Raw genomic sequence first — 16,680 nt, 5'->3', positions numbered from 1 at the left:
TATATTATAGCACTTATTCATATTTAGCGCTAAATCGAATTACAATTATTTTAAATAAAACATATCAACTTAATTTTATTAAAATATCACACAAATTGACCGACATAAACGGTCTAAAGTGTATTGGAGCTAGAGGAAGGCCTGGACTCACTTATAATTCGACACTGGCTCCTATGAGACCTTTCTGTATCATGTAATAGTGAAATTTAATGCTTCTAAGTTTAGTTAGAAAGTTTTTACACTTTTAGTAGTTTTCAACATAGCCGTTATATTAGGAGATTGTGGGGTTATCATCCGATTTCATATATTTTCACAATGTCGGAAAAGGTACCGTAAAGATTTGTCCTGAGTAAATTTGGTTTATAGACATACATACATACTAGCTTTTAGCAGGGAAGGGACACGTCCACTTTAAAAAAAGCTTTCAGACCACAGATGTCCCTCTCCTACAAGTTGTTTTACCTAATTACAGTTTTTTGTATCTTAATTTGCGACTTAGTTATGGTGTTTTATAGGTTTTCGATTAACGGCATTTTGTGAGCTGGGTAGTGGTCCGATTCCACCCATCTGCTATACCAAGTTTCTTTAATATACAAGATACAGCTTTCACGGTGGGTGGATATATATGTACTTATAATTATATACCTACATATATCAATTAGTTTTAGTTATTAACAACCGTTAGGTAAACAAAACTATTATACTCTATAGCAAGATGTTCCGAGAGTAAGCAAGTTTATGAAAAAGTGTAAAGTAAAGTATTGTTGCAGAGACCAAAAAATAGCTTTATGAGTGTTATCCAGGTTCTGAAGCAATCGAAGCAACTCTTCGTAAGTGGTTTGTTGAATTTCATGGGCGCACAAAGGATGATATTGCGAACAAAAACTAATAATAAAATTCTAAATTCGGGTGCAGTCAAAAACCAAAATGTCTCAAATGCAATATGAAGTAAAGGTCAACCAGAAGTGTGGTATAGAGGGCTAGACCAAGGTACTAGAGCAATTTACTACACTAAACTATATTACCTTCAAGAAAACATACTCTTACTCAAATATTATTGATTTTTCATACATTTTTGAGTTAAAATATCGAATAACACTTTGGTAATCACAATTATTTCAGCGAAAGTGACACACTTAATAATAATTCAGATGATTAAACTCACTTTGTTTCAGATGAAGAGACACAACTTCGCAGAATACGGCAGTAAATTTACGATTTATTTCATCAATAGCGACACAACTACAAATATTACTCTTTAGTTGAAACAAGGCAAGGTAGATAAGTGTAGTTGAGTTATGCCTTGTTTGTAGTTAGTGTGCGATAAATTTATATTCAAAGTATAATAGTACATAAGTATATGTTATGTATGTACATGCAAGTAAATGAGCGTTCGCAAGACTAGGTGGGCAGGTTATCAGTTGTCTTGAAGATTTCTCAGCATCTACTTTCATTCACTAAGAAAGCTGTGCCAATCCCGCAGACAGTTCCTAAGCAACATTCATAATGAAAGGACTATTGGAATATTTGCCGCACAGCATCATCGTAATCTTCACATTATTGATAACTGTGCAAAACAAAACACTGAAAACTGGTAAAGTAACAGAAGCTAAGAAAGAACCCCCATTTCTTACGTTTTACTCAAATTCTTAAAATTTTACAGAGGGTGAGTCATGCGAGTGTAAGTTTGAACCATGCATTTGTAAATACTTTGGTGATTGCGAAGTGCTGTACCAGCGGGCTGATATAGATTACTGTGATAGAAAGCATGGCATTGTTTGTTGTCCCCAAGAGCCCGACATCCCAATTATTACCCCGGCAAAATTGGCCTCAGAGTTTGGTTAGACTAAACTTTATATGTCTTTAAATTTCTGTGTGTATTTATTGACGGCATTTATTATTATTTTCAGCCTGTCAAAAATACGCGGATATGATACCTAATAATTGTACCAAAAAATTTATAACCGGTGGTGAATTTGCTAAGGCAAAGGAATTTCCACCAGCTGCCTTGATAGGTTTCCTAAATTCTAGGACTAAAGAACAAACTTGGTTCTGTGGCGGTACACTGATTAGTGAACGTTTCGTTTTGACAGCGAGTCATTGTGCGAAAGCAAAGTAAGTACTTTGTTTTTGAAGTGTGCACCTATTCGAAACACCACGAGGTCTTTTCTCATCTAAAAGCTTCCGTACTGTTTCATTAGACTTAAGTAAAGTCGTCGGTAAATTTGACTTTGCTGAAGTCGTGTTGAAGTTCGCATCGTTTAATTAATAATCGACTAATTAATCTTTGTAAAATTATAGGGCATTAAATAGAGTACGACTTGGCGATTTGGACTTCAGTTCTAACAAGGATGATGAGGGTGTTCAGGAGTTTTCAGTAAGCCGGCTGATTTCGCACCCTGAATACGACACTTCAGACTACAACGATATAATGTTGTTGGAATTAAATGGCACAGTTACTTTCACCGATTATGTTCAACCCGCTTGCATACTCACACCAAGTCGGACGGTATACAACAAAGGAGAATTTTGGGCCGTTGGTTGGGGTGCAGTTGCAAATTCGACTGATATGTCTTCACGACTGCGTCGCGTCCAATTGACAGAATTCGTAAATTGTGGACCGATTGTGAGCACAGCGTATAGTTTGATTCGCGGTCTGAAAGATCGCACACAATTTTGTGCCCACGGAGCAATCAAAGACACTTGCAAAGGGGACTCCGGTGGACCCTTACTGATAACATTTCCCTCCCAGGAGGAAAAATACAAATGTTTATATATGGTCGCCGGTATAATATCGAAAGGTCAAATCGATTGTGGTAAGCAGGATTCACCAAGCTTAAACACAAATGTTACAGCTTTTGTAAGGTTTATCGAACTTCATGTGTGGCCAAGCAAAAAATAAAAAAGTGCGTGTGGCACTCGGGGACTGCCGCTATAAAACTATTGCATAGCATTTTCTATCAACTTATGCAATTATAATTGTTAATTTACTTTTTATACAGCATTGTTTTTCTTTAATATTTATTCAAGTTACACTTTTTGAGCGCGGTGACCGATACATAAACAAATTTTATACTTTTATTGAATAAATGAGAGGTTAATATTGTTTAAAATATTTTTAATTTCTTACTATACATATAGGTTATTTAGGAATTTTTATCATTAAAACCAGGGATAAAGGGATGCCCAATTTATTCCAGTATGACAGCGCTCAAAATTAGCGTTTTTAATAAACATTTTCATTGTAGCCGGATCGGAAAAAATAATAATTTTTGGCAATTTTAATTAAAATACCCAACATTTATTAAGATTAGATATTATTACACATATATCCGTTAAACGTATGCAGAAACTATTTAAACCCATTTTTGGTAAATTGTAAAATATTAAAACAATTGATTTTTGAACTTTAAACACTTAATCAAAAGAATAAATGTTTTAGCTCTCAATTAATAAGTGTTTTTTTTTATTTTCAATTGAAAATTAATACTACTATGCATGGTCATCATTTCATCCCATACATTTCAATTTCGCGTTTTCTTTCATTTTTATTGTTTTCCAATTTTTGTTAGTGATCTTCAACAGCAGCAACCAATCACTCTGTTTACATATTTTTCTGTAGGATTTCAATCTGGCTCTTTTTTCAATTGCTAAACGTCAGATGACGTTCTTGTGGATCATTATTCATCTTCAAATCCCGCTCTGATTTTTATCAGCAAAGTTGATGTTGAAATCGCCAGCCAAGATAAGTGGAAATTTATTACCATTGATAATCCGATTGAAATGCCTTATTTCAATTGTATTGTTCAATTCAAACGAGATACTATTCCAAAAGGTGGGGTAGCTATTTATCAAGATAATAATAATGTTACTAACATTATGACTGCGAATATTGAATAATTTTTTTTTTATTAATTAAATTTTTATTAAATTTTATATATTTATTTGCCACTAAAAAATTGTATCTTAAATATTTTTATTATTATTCTTTTTTTTTCGGGAGAGGTTTAGAAAAATGCCTTCCTCATCGTCATTGTGTCGTCACAGCAATGGTATGTGACTCTTGCAAGTCACAAAAAACTCTCCTCAATTGAACCGTCGCCCACCCTGGAACCGCTTTCGCATTACTTCAGGGTGGCGTTCCATATTTCTCGTCTAAAGACTTACATTTGCTTACTCGAGTCCAGGACCCGTTTTTAATCCGTAGTAGTTTTCTGTATAATTTTTCACGTTGTTTTAGTTTTATTCATTTCGAAGGATGGCAGCTGTGATGTTATCCGCATTCAGGAGGCCGACCAAAGTGTGGAGCCTATTTCGCTGCGTTTGTCAGCGTGTGCATTGAAAAATGTGTGTTCAGCGTCGTAGGGGTGTGTTTCCGCTTATTACATATACAGCTTCGCCCGAGACTGTACGATATGCCGATGCTACCCTTAGAGCAGCTATGCGATACACTTTTTCAAGGGATTTGCGTCAATTATTTTTCCTCAATGTGTCTGCCCGTAGCTCTGCTTCGTAGAGTAAGACATTTAGTGTTGTCGACATTAAAAGTTTCCGTTTTTCCTGTCTCGGTCCTCCGATATTGGACATCAGCCTGCTCAGTTGACAAGTTATCTTGGATGCCTTTTCCGCAGCGTGTTGGATTTGTGCACAGTAGTTAAACCTGGAGTCTAATCTTACCCCCAGGTAGTTGACAACCTTTTGTGTCCTTAGTGTCTCTCGTGTGTCAGTACCAGCTCGATTTTGTCAGTGGAAAGTTTGAAACCTCTCGCATAAAGCCACATTTGTGATCTGATTATTACCGGGTTTAACTTCCTGCGTGTATCTTCGGTGTCTCTTGCAGTAAATATCGCGGCAGTGTCGTCTGCGTAGCCAACTAGGTAAGTATCGTCGGTCCGTTGCAATCCCAAGCCAGGTGTCCTGGTCCGAATCAACGGAAAAATATTTTAATAGTTTCCTTTAGTCGTAGTCTGCAGCTGATCCATCCGATGTTGACTCTCTCTGTCTTAGCAATGTATCTGCTTTAGTACTTGGCAATGTTATATATGCTCTGACCTGCACTCTGCTGTTGGGTGGAGAGATGTTTATTTTCGGGTTAGGCACGGGTTCTCTAAGAGCAGGCTCTATTGCTTCGATGACTTTTTCCTTTGTCGTTAGGAAATCGAGGTCTCTAATCTCCTCTGTGGTCTTTGGTTTAAAGTCGGCTACAGATGCGCTCTGTTTTAATGTGCTCTTTAGAGACTGGAAGAAATTCGGGCTTGCCACCTGGCCATTCTCTAGCTCCAGTAAAAATGCTTATACTCTAGTTGTTCATATTCTTTTTATTTTGACTTCTGTTTCGTTGGGCTTAAAGTTCGTTTTGATATTCCTGAGGACATCTGCTGTTTCCTTTTGTTGGCTTATAAATCACAGCTTTTGATTTTGGCGTTGGCTTTTTCTATTAGCTTTCCTGAGCCGTCAGTTTTTCTGGAGGCCTTTGTCGCTTTTTGACGCTCGTCGAGTTTCCTTGGCTTCTTTGGCATCATCTTTTGGCGCGTTGTTTGGATGTGGTGGCCTGGGGCGTTGTAATTGGTTAGTTGTTGGCTTCAACTATGAGCTGCGGTTTCTTCTCAGACATCATTCAGTTCCTTCGATAGCTTTTAATGATATCGAAGAGCTCTTACAGCTGCCCTGCTCCGTTTTTTACGTCGAAGCTGACGTTCTTCTGTTTAGGCATTGCCTGCTTCATTTTTTAAACAATGGCTCTGCTCTTTTCGAGAGACTCTTCTTCTGCCAGTCGCGTTTTGTGCACGAACTCCTGTCTCGTGGACGTTTGTGGGGTGTATAAGGTTTCTGCCGATGTGGGTTTCGTCGTTTCTGTTGTTTTTTTCCTCTTGTTGTGATTTTTCTTCACTTTTGTCGTTTTTTTTTTGTTTTGATTTTGAGAATATGGTCGCCTGGATGTAGTGCAACGCAGACGAAGAAGCTTCAGACTTGTCAAAAACACTGCACTCCGAACTATAACGGGATGCCTCTTGATGTCCCCAATCGAACACTTACATAGTGAATCCCGTATGCAGTCGTCTGCTTAAAGCGGAACCGCCTCCTAGGAACATCAAGAGGTCCTTCATTGATTAGGTCGACGATATTAAACAGTAAGCCTACCAGACTTCGGACGCAACGAACTTTAGACAAGTATTGACAGCCATTCACAGTGGAGCCATTAACACCTTCACCGACTCCCTCTCAGTGAATGGCGTACTAGGAGTTAAACCACCACCCATAACAGACGTAGAGCTCGAACTGCCTCGCGAATCCAGAGTGACCCTCCCGCAACTTCGTTCTGGATATCGTAGCAGGTTAAACTCCTACTTATTCAGAATAGACCCCGACACACCAAATATATGTCCTGCATGCAGTGAGTCTCCGCATGACACTAACCACCTCTTTGCATGCCCAACGAACCCCACCCATCTAACAACCTTCCCCTATGGTCCGACCCCGTCCAAACAGCTCGTTTCCTATGCCTCCCGTTAGATGACCTCAACGACAACCAAACTATAATTTATCACCCAAGCGGGGACTAGGTAACCTTTACAACAACAACATAATTTTCGAGGTAACATTGCTGGGCTGTTTTTAAATTTGTTAAGAATTTTAATACATCCAATCTATCCAATTTACCGATTCCATCGCTAAAAATCAAGTTTTTTCCTTCAAAGTGTTCTAAAAAACTAAAACTGAAATTTCGAAAAAGCCTACAAGTGTTACTTGGGGAAAACTGTTATCTAACGAATTAACCTTGGTTTATAGATTGATGTATTTTTTAATATTTTTCGTAAAAATTTTAATTTACTTTAATATATCATTGGTTTCATGAAGGAAATTTTAGCCTTGACGTCACAAAAACATGCGTGTATTTTACCCCGCCCCCTATTAAGAAACACATAGAACCTCTAACATTAATTGTTGGTCGTGCTATTGGGTAGTTAATCGGACATTTAGTAATTAATTGGTTAGATGGGATTAATTTCCTGAGAAATCCTATTATTGATGAAGCATTTAAAGTAAAGTGCTCGAACTATTGCAAAGGTAGCACTGAAAATAAAATGAAACTAAAGCAACACTGAAACAGCTGATAATTTCTTATAATTGCAAAATATACAGTTTAAAAAAAATCAACCCTCAAGACAAAAATTTCACAAATTTTTATAAAATATTCCATAGTATAATTAATTCAGAGGTAAATTAAGTGTTAGTAAGACGATGAAGGAGCTCCCACGCTTTTCATCTGCATTGCGTGCGAACACAGACTTAGAAGCAAAACTTCCACAAACCGGTGTCGCTTCAGCCGACCTGCGAAAACTGCAACAAGAGTAAGTGTCCACAGCTGTGAATTACTATATACATTTTTATACGTCAGAATAGTACAATAACAAAAAACATTCATATTCTTATTATATTTTTCTGCATTTTTAGTGAAATAGCTGAAAGACAAACTGTATCAAAAGTGCTGGAACAGTTTCCGGCTGACAAACAAGCACAAGCGAAGGTAAATATTTTAAAGCTGCGGAATATTGTGCGAGAATGCATGGGCTACGAAGAACAACCGCAAGTTGTGGATCATGCGACACTATTTCTATTTTGGCTACTGTTGGAGCAGCGCGTTGTAACCATAGCCTCCAAAATGCGTGTACGCAGTATGTTTGGCAGTGTTTTCGAAAATAAATTTACAAAAATGCAAGAATGTGTTGGTGCTTTGCGTGAACTGCTTGAAGATTATCAAAGCGAAGCTCTAAAGCAGTGGAATCGCAAAACCAATCGAGATGCACTGGACAAAAAAAGTTGGGGCACAAATATACGCATACGCTTGAAAGGACCACCATTAGGTGATTTACATCAATTGCAGGATCTCGCACCTACCGCACAATTGCTCAAAAACGCGTCAGTCAACTTCTCGATGCAATGGAATCAAGAGGCCGAACAACAACACAGTGGTGATGATGAAAGCGAATTATCGCAATTGTTGGAGATATCAATAGCTTCTGGTGATCCCAAACTGGTTGCGAAAGTGAGCGAACAACTTAGTTCCAAACGTAGTAACAACGAGCTGCAAAATGAACTCATCGAACTCTTGGGCTTTGAACGTTTTGATTTAGTACAACAGTTGCTAGTGCAACGCAGCACAATTGCTGCCCAATTGGTGGAATATGAAAAGAGTGAACAGCGTTTGCATCTTAGTAAATTAGCGCAGCAACAAAGAACTGCGGGTAACGCTGAAATGCGTCCGACCGTTGCGAAAACCGTCGTGGTGCAATCTGCACTGGAAAAAGAATTGAACAAACAAAATCGACGCGAAGAGAAAAAAATGCAACGTATGTTGCATAGCATCAATCGCAACAACGACATCGAAGATGAGAACGTTGCTCGTGCACTGAATCCAGCTCAGTTGCGTCTACAACAACAGCGTAAACTACTTGAAAATGTACAGCAGCAACCGGTCCTTAAAACAACGCAACGCTTGCAAGAAATGCGCGCAGCAGCCAGTTACAACAGCAACGCAATTCAGTATCCATATGTGTTCGACAGTCAGTTGATCGCCAAACAACACGCCGGTTTCATAGGTGGCAATCGTATAAGCCTGCCAGACCATGCAGAGCGCATAGACAATAAACAGTATGAGGAAGTGAAGATTGCAGCCAACGAACCACCGCCACTCAGTATCGGAAACAATCGCATACAAATTTCCGATCTCGATGATATTGGCAAAATGGCCTTTGAAAGTTGTACGCAGCTTAATCGCATACAGTCTGTGGTCTATCCCGTGGCGTATCACACCAACGAAAATATGTTGGTGTGCGCCCCCACGGGTGCTGGGAAAACCAATGTGGCTATGCTGACTATGGTACATACAATACGCGCACATCTTGAAAATGGCGTCATCAATCGTGATCAGTTTAAGATTGTTTATATAGCTCCAATGAAAGCTTTGGCTGCTGAAATGGTGGATAATTTTAGCAAACGTTTAAAATCGCTTAATATCGCAGTAAGAGAGCTGACGGGCGATATGCAGCTGACGAAAACGGAAATGACGCAGACGCAAGTATTGGTAACAACGCCGGAAAAGTGGGATGTGGTAACTAGGAAAGGTGAGTTTGAATGTGTCAACAATTTTTTTTTTTTGTAGGATAGACATATATGCAATCGACGGAAAATTGTTTAAAACTTTTTAATTCGAGTATCTAAATCTGTTCTAGTGTTATTAATAAATCCACTTTTTTATTTCACATTTCATAACAGGCGCAGGTGATGTGGCACTAATAAGTTTGGTGAAGCTCCTTATTATTGACGAAGTCCATTTGCTGCATGGTGAGCGTGGTCCCGTTGTGGAGGCGCTAGTTGCGCGCACACTGCGCCTTGTGGAGTCCTCGCAGAGTATGATACGTATAGTGGGTCTCTCGGCTACTTTGCCCAATTACATCGATGTTGCACACTTTCTGCGAGTCAATCCAATGAAAGGACTCTTCTATTTTGATTCCCGTTTCCGTCCTGTGCCTTTGGATACGAATTTTATTGGTGTGAAATCAGTGAAACCGCTTCAACAACTCACCGATATGGATCAGATTTGTTATCAAAAATGCTTGGAGATGGTAAAGGACGGTCATCAGGTTATGGTGTTCGTACACGCCAGAAATGCGACAGTACGAACCGCCACGACCTTGCGCGAATTAGCGCAGCAAAATAACACTAGTGCGTTCTTTCTGCCTAACGAAGCAACGAATAGTTACAGCTTGGCGCAACGAGCCATGCAAAAGAGTCGTAATAAACAATTGGTGGAGTTATACGCCTGCGGCTTTGGTATACATCATGCGGGTATGCTGCGTTCTGATCGTCAGATGGTCGAGAAATATTTTGGCGAGGGACATATTAAAGTGCTAGTGTGTACGTCGACATTAGCTTGGGGTGTTAATCTGCCTGCGCATGCGGTTATAATAAAAGGTATATGATTTTTTTAAATATTTTTTTTTTTTAAATTTAGCTTAGATGCTTTATAACATTTGACTTCTGCATCCAAGGTACTGATATCTACGATTCCAAACACGGTTCATTCATTGACCTTGGCATTTTGGATGTGTTGCAGATATTCGGTCGCGCTGGCCGTCCGCAATTCGATAAAAAAGGTGTCGGTACCATCATCACCACCTACGACAAGTTGAATCACTACTTGTCGTTGCTGACTAATCAATTCCCAATCGAATCGAATTTCGTGCAATGCCTTGTCGATAATTTGAATGCCGAAATAACACTTGGTACTATTTCAAATGTTGAAGAAGCGATTGAATGGTTGAGTTACACATATTTGTTTGTGCGCATGCGCATTAATCCCCACGTGTACGGCATCGAATATAGTGACCTGCACAAAGATCCCACGCTCGAGGCCAAGAGACGTGACCTCATTATGTCCGCAGCTCTAAGTTTAGACAAGGCGCGCATGATACGTTTCAACCAACGCACAATGGATTTCAACATTACTGACTTGGGACGAACTGCATCGCATTTCTATATAAAATATGATACAGTAGAGATCTTTAACGAACTATTAAAGCCCTTTATGAATGAAGCCGAGATCTTTGCAATGATTTCACAGGCGCAAGAGTTTCAACAACTCAAAGTACGGGATGACGAATTAGAAGAATTGGATGAGCTGCGCACATACTATTGTAAGGTTAAAGCGGCCGGTGGCAGTGAGAATGCCAGCGGTAAGGTAAGTGTATTATTATTATTACCTATATAAGCACACCGCCTAAAAGTTCAAAACTTGCATAAATAGCTATTTTTAAAGTATTATAAATGAGTAAAATAGTCTGTTTAATGCAATCACTCTTCCCTACAGGTCAACATTCTGATGCAAACTTATCTTTCACACGGCTATGTCAAGTCCTTCTCACTCATCTCCGACATGGCCTACATTGTGCAAAATATAGTGCGCATAACACGCGCGCTTTTCTCTATTGTGCTTCGCAACAATAACGCTATACTGGCGACACGTCTTCTACAAATCTGCAAAATGTTCGAACGCCAGCAATGGGAATTCGAAACACCGTTGCGACAATTTTTATCTATAAATGCTGAAACTATCGACAAATTGGAACATCGCGGCATTAGCCTGTATACGCTGCGAGAGATGAATCAAAATGAACTGAAGGAGATATTGCGCAATCCACGTCATGCTGAGTTGGTGTTACGTTCGGCACGCGAAGTGCCTATGCTCGATATTGAAGCAACCCTACAACCTATAACGCGCACAGTGTTACGCATAAAGATCGATATTTGGGCCGATTTCAATTGGAATGATCGGGTCCATGGCAAAGTGAGCGAAATATTTTGGCTCTGGATTGAAGATCCCGAATCAAATTTTATCTATCACTCCGAGCAATTTCAGGTGCGTTTAATTTAAAGTACTCTCCAACGCATAAATGTACACGAATGCTAAAACCAGTTACTTTTATCTCCAACAGGCCACGCGTAAGTTCGTTTATAGTGGCAAGCCACAACAGTTGGTTATGACCATTCCACTTAAAGAACCACTGCCACCGCAATATTATGTGCGCATTGCAAGCGATACTTGGTTGGGCAGCGCCACTTGGACGGCGCTCTCCTTCAAGCACCTCGTTTTACCCGAACATCATCCGCCATTGACCGAGTTGTTGCCGTTGCATCCGTTGCCGGTCTCATGCCTAAAGAATCCACAATTCGAATCACTATACAATTTCACACACTTCAATCCGATTCAAACACAGATCTTCCATTGTCTCTATCATACCAATAACAACGTGCTGTTGGGCGCACCTACTGGCTCAGGCAAGACCATTGTCGCTGAAATCGCTATTTTCCGTGCTTTCAACAAACATCCACGCGCCAAAATAGTGTATATTGCACCACTGAAAGCGCTGGTTAAGGAACGTATTAACGATTGGAAGCGACGCTTTGAGCAGCCGCCACTACGTTGGAAGGTGGTGGAGCTGACCGGTGATACAACGCCCGATATACAGGCCATACGTGAGAGTCAAATCATCGTGACCACACCGGAAAAATGGGATGGTATAAGCCGTTCGTGGCAAACGCGAGAGTACGTGCAAGATGTGGTATTGATTGTAATCGACGAGATACATTTACTGGGTGAAGATCGTGGACCGGTTATCGAGGTAATTGTTTCGCGTACGAATTTTATAACGTCGCACACAGGACGCAGCATACGCATTGTCGGCTTGTCAACGGCGTTGGCCAATGCGCAAGACTTGGCCAATTGGCTGGGCATCAAGAAAATGGGACTCTACAACTTCAAGCCATCGGTGCGGCCTGTACCGTTACAAGTGCACATCAATGGATTCTCGGGTGCGTATTAATTTTTTTTACATAATTTACAAGCAGCTACTGCATATTAATATTTTGTCACTCTTTATTACAATGATGTAACCTCAAATATTTTTTCAACTTTCAGGCAAGCATTATTGTCCGCGCATGGCCACCATGAATCGCCCGACATTCCAAGCTATTCGTACATATTCACCTTGTGAACCGGCCATCGTTTTTGTGTCATCACGTCGTCAGACTCGTCTGACCGCATTGGATTTGATTACCTTTGTTGCCGGCGATGATAACCCCAAGCAATTCCTGCATCTACCAGAGCACGAAATGCATCAAATACTACAACAAATCAAGGATTCCAATTTAAAATTCTGTCTTGCATTTGGCATTGGTCTACATCATGCCGGTCTGCAGGAGCAAGACCGTAAGACAGTCGAAGAGCTCTTTCTCAATCGTAAAATTCAAGTGCTCATTGCCACTGCCACTTTAGCTTGGGGCGTCAACTTGCCGGCACATTTGGTTGTCATCAAGGGTACTGAATATTTCGATGGTAAAGTGAAGAAATATGTAGACATGCCCATCACCGATGTGTTGCAAATGATGGGTCGAGCCGGTCGTCCGCAATTCGATAACGAAGGTGTCGCCGTTGTGTTGGTACACGATGAAAAAAAGAATTTCTATAAAAAATTCCTCTACGATCCATTTCCCGTCGAATCGAGTCTGTTGGGTGTCTTATCGGAGCATATAAATGCGGAAATCGTTTCCGGCACTGTGCAAACCAAACAGGCCGCCCTGGACTACCTAACGTGGACTTATTTCTTCAGACGCCTGCTGCGTAATCCAACGTATTACAATTTAGAGGGTTTGGAACCAGAGCAGCTGAATGGCTTCCTTTCGTCGTTGATTGAACGCGTCATATATGAACTGGAATCAGCTGCCTGTGTGCTGCAACGCGAAAACATGCTTATGCCGACGTTCCTTGGACGCATCGCGTCTTTTTATTATTTATCACATCGCACAATGAAACATTTCCTAGACGATTTAACTGAAGGCATGAGTACGAGTGAGGTGCTAGTGGCTATCGCGGACTCGTACGAATTCGATCAGCAGCCCGTGCGACACAACGAGGATAAATACAATGAGTGCGTAATTTGAATATCAGAAAAGCAAAACATAATTTTTTTTCCTTTTATAGAGAATTGGCCGAATCGTGTCGTTACCGTCCACCCGCTCCAACCTGGGATTCACCGTACACAAAAACATTTTTGCTATTGCAAGCGCATTTCTCACGTCTCTCACTTCCAAATTCAGATTTTTTAACCGATACCAAGTCCGCCCTGGACAATGCCACGCGTGTCATGCAAGCCATGGTCGACTACACAGCAGAGCGTGGCTGGCTCAGCACCACATTGCGTTTGCAACAACTTATGCAGTGTGTCATACAAGCACGTTGGTTTGACGAATCAGAATTTTTAACATTGCCACATGTCACTGCCGCCAATGTGTCGGTATTTTATAATATAGAACATAAATACGCCTATCTCACTTTGCCGGCGTTGAAAGAGCTATGTAGGAAGGATTACGAGCGTCTTGCCAGTCCTCTAAGAGACGTATTCGAAGAGCAAGAGATTGAACAACTCTATAGGGTATGTACTAACTGTGAAAGTACCGTATTAATTTAATAACATATATATTTTTCCGTTTAATAAGGTGTTGCAAGCTGTGCCAGAGATAAGCGTACAGATCTCCATACAGGGTAGGCTTTATGATGATATGGAAGCTGTGCGAATTATATCTACTGCGCCGTCGACCAAAAACTGGACGAAAATACATCCGAATGAAGTAATATTTCATAGAAATTCTATTATTATAAATTAATTTTTTAACACTACACCTTACTTCTTCCACAGGACTATGTGCTCTCTATAGAAACAAAACGTGTGAATTGGAATGTACGTGAATTGCGTTCACAACATGGGAATCCCACTGCTATACACTGTCCAAAATATCCCAAGGGCAAGAGTGAAGCTTGGTTCTTAACGCTCGGGTCACAAGCCAATAGCGAGTTGCTCGCCATGAAACGTGTTAGTATGCGTGGCCATCGTGCCACCAATCGCATTTGCTTCCAATCAACGCCACGTCGTGGACGCGTGGTTCTCACGCTGTACCTTATCTCAGATTGTCTTATTGGTGTAGATCAGCAATTCGAGCTACAATTTGATGTAGTTGATGCGAAAGTTTGAGCGATTTAAAAAGAAACTATTCGCAAATTTAAGATCAAATGTGAAGAGATGTGCCAGCTGTTAATTGAAACAAAAAAAAACAACTTTAGCTTTGGGCTCAAAACCAACTATTTTTTATTTCATTGCTTGAAATCCTTAACAATTTTTGTCGTTACTTTAAGTATACGCGAAATTGTTTGCCCCATTGCACTTTATATGAATGTATATTTAAGTACGGAAAAAGTAATATGTAAGTACGTACGCCTTTTTATTAATTATCGATACTATATTCCTAAATGCCCTTTCATATTTTTGTAATTTAACTGAATTTAATTCGTCTAAATTAAAATTCAAGAGTATGAAGAAAAAAATAAAAACTGATAACTTAAATATATATAATTGTATCATTCAGTATTTGCATATTTTCTTCCGAAATGCACAATAGTCAATAAAAACAAGAAAAAACGTTAACTTTGCAACGAAGCTTTAATACTTTTCACAGGTAAATTTCGTAAAGTCTAGGTTAGGTTACACTTTTCTGGCTGGCGTTCACGCTATACATAACATAGACCTTAAGGCCCTTTGTAACGCCAGATGGAGGTTTATTATTAATATGAGCTGATGTTTATGTCGTGCAGAACGTCAACGTTTTTTGCGAAGTTTAATAGAGACTTGATGTCTAATTTTGATACTTCCTCTAGTCCCTTGAACTGTGAAGCGCCTAGATATCTAAGCCGAATTCTAGATAAGGTCATGCCACCTTCCCTGCATTTTCTACATGTCTCAACGTTAATAATGCTCATACGGCTTGCACGTAATGCCAGTAAGTTGTGGCTTGTGAATACCATATCACAATGATCCGTCTGTCAAATTGGCAAATTTCGTTGTAGAATGTTTTTAACGACTTCAGTATTTCCTGAGCTGGTTCCTTAGATTAGATTAGATTAGTTTCGAGGTATGCACCGCGACCTATGGTCTATTGTGCCCTCCCCTAAGTCATATCGTGTCATCTAGGCCCAGCATGTTGATAAATTCCAAAATTCTGCTGGGTGCTAGTGAGGCTGGTTCCTTAGTCAAGCTCTTCAGCTATTTCATTTCCCGGAACGGCCTTTTGTCCTTTCTGGCCACAACTATATGTACTGCGTCTCTGGTTCTAAGGACATTGATATTAGTGCTTTATTTGCCGCTTGACCATCGACGTATATGATATTCTTTACGTCATTTCCTGCGTTGTTTGCTATCTCCGCAGCGCCATCCACCCTTAGTGTGACTTGAAACCTTCTCTGCCAGATTAAGCGTGAAGGTATGTGGTCTATTTTATCCACCGACCCCCTGCCTATCGAGTTATGTCCGAAAGTTCTTATGGAAAACTCACCTAACGATTCACAAACATGCAGCTGATTTCGCTGCCAAGCTTTCGACTGCAATGTCAATTGGAGGCAGGTTGAGTAACCTTTCAAGTGCAGCCGTTGGAATGGGTCTTAGTGCTCTCGTCATGCAGAGAGCAGCAAGTCGCTGTATTCGCTCCAACGGTTTCCTGTATTTGATTTTACTGGCAGCGGACCACCACACCAAAGCATCGTAAATGCATAAAGACAGGGGATAGGCCCCATGTTGACCCTGACACTTTCTTACATTCGTAGAGGACACGACCAGCCTCTTCCACATTGAGTTTCCACGTCAGTTTGCTGTCCAAAATTACTCCCAGGTACTTGGTGCTTTATTAATGAACTCTTTCCCGTTGATCTTTGTTAGTTTCCATGACAGGATTTGGTACCTCTTTGTAAAGAGTACCTTCGGCTCTTTCGCTGTCAGCGAATAGCTGCCTTTCGGCCGCAATCCCTTCCTCCATCCGGTTCGCAAAACTTCGGATCCTTGGACGAGAATTGCGGTCGCGATGCGTAATAGGCTCGACTTCCTCCCCTTTTCCCTTAGGCCAAGTTTACTTCTCCTCTTCTTCCACCGTCCAGTTGGACTTGAAGCTAAGTCTCTCATGAACTTTGACTTTGTATATTGCTTTCGCCTTCAACCACTTATTGCTGGGTTTTGCCCTGGGCCTAGTCTTTAATGTCGAACCAGCACCGTTGGCATCCCTTTGGAGAACGAAGCAAAA

General features: G+C 40.4%; 2 protein-coding genes across 2 annotated transcripts; both read left to right on the top strand.

Moving 5' to 3' along the window:
- The first annotated feature begins 1,385 nt into the window (after positions 1–1,385).
- On the top strand, positions 1,386–3,115 carry LOC106622567 (venom protease). Its single transcript, XM_014241787.3, has 4 exons — positions 1,386–1,594; positions 1,664–1,840; positions 1,911–2,115; positions 2,302–3,115. The coding sequence occupies exons 1-4, from the start codon at positions 1,507–1,509 to the stop codon at positions 2,900–2,902; spliced, it is 1,071 nt and encodes a 356-aa protein (XP_014097262.2). The 5' UTR covers positions 1,386–1,506; the 3' UTR covers positions 2,903–3,115.
- A 4,016-nt stretch (positions 3,116–7,131) lies between these two features.
- On the top strand, positions 7,132–14,966 carry obe (activating signal cointegrator 1 complex subunit obelus). The gene is made up of 10 exons (XM_014241789.3): positions 7,132–7,352; positions 7,456–9,125; positions 9,277–9,975; positions 10,053–10,741; positions 10,871–11,419; positions 11,496–12,372; positions 12,479–13,487; positions 13,541–13,991; positions 14,056–14,187; positions 14,256–14,966. The coding sequence occupies exons 1-10, from the start codon at positions 7,243–7,245 to the stop codon at positions 14,586–14,588; spliced, it is 6,519 nt and encodes a 2,172-aa protein (XP_014097264.3). The 5' UTR covers positions 7,132–7,242; the 3' UTR covers positions 14,589–14,966.
- Positions 14,967–16,680: the final 1,714 nt, after the last annotated feature.

This window comes from Bactrocera oleae, chromosome 2, assembly GCF_042242935.1.
Source record: "Bactrocera oleae isolate idBacOlea1 chromosome 2, idBacOlea1, whole genome shotgun sequence".
Lineage (NCBI taxonomy): Eukaryota > Metazoa > Arthropoda > Insecta > Diptera > Tephritidae > Bactrocera > Bactrocera oleae.
The sequence above is the reverse complement of the archived record's forward strand: the minus strand, read 5'-3'. Positions and strand labels throughout refer to the sequence as shown.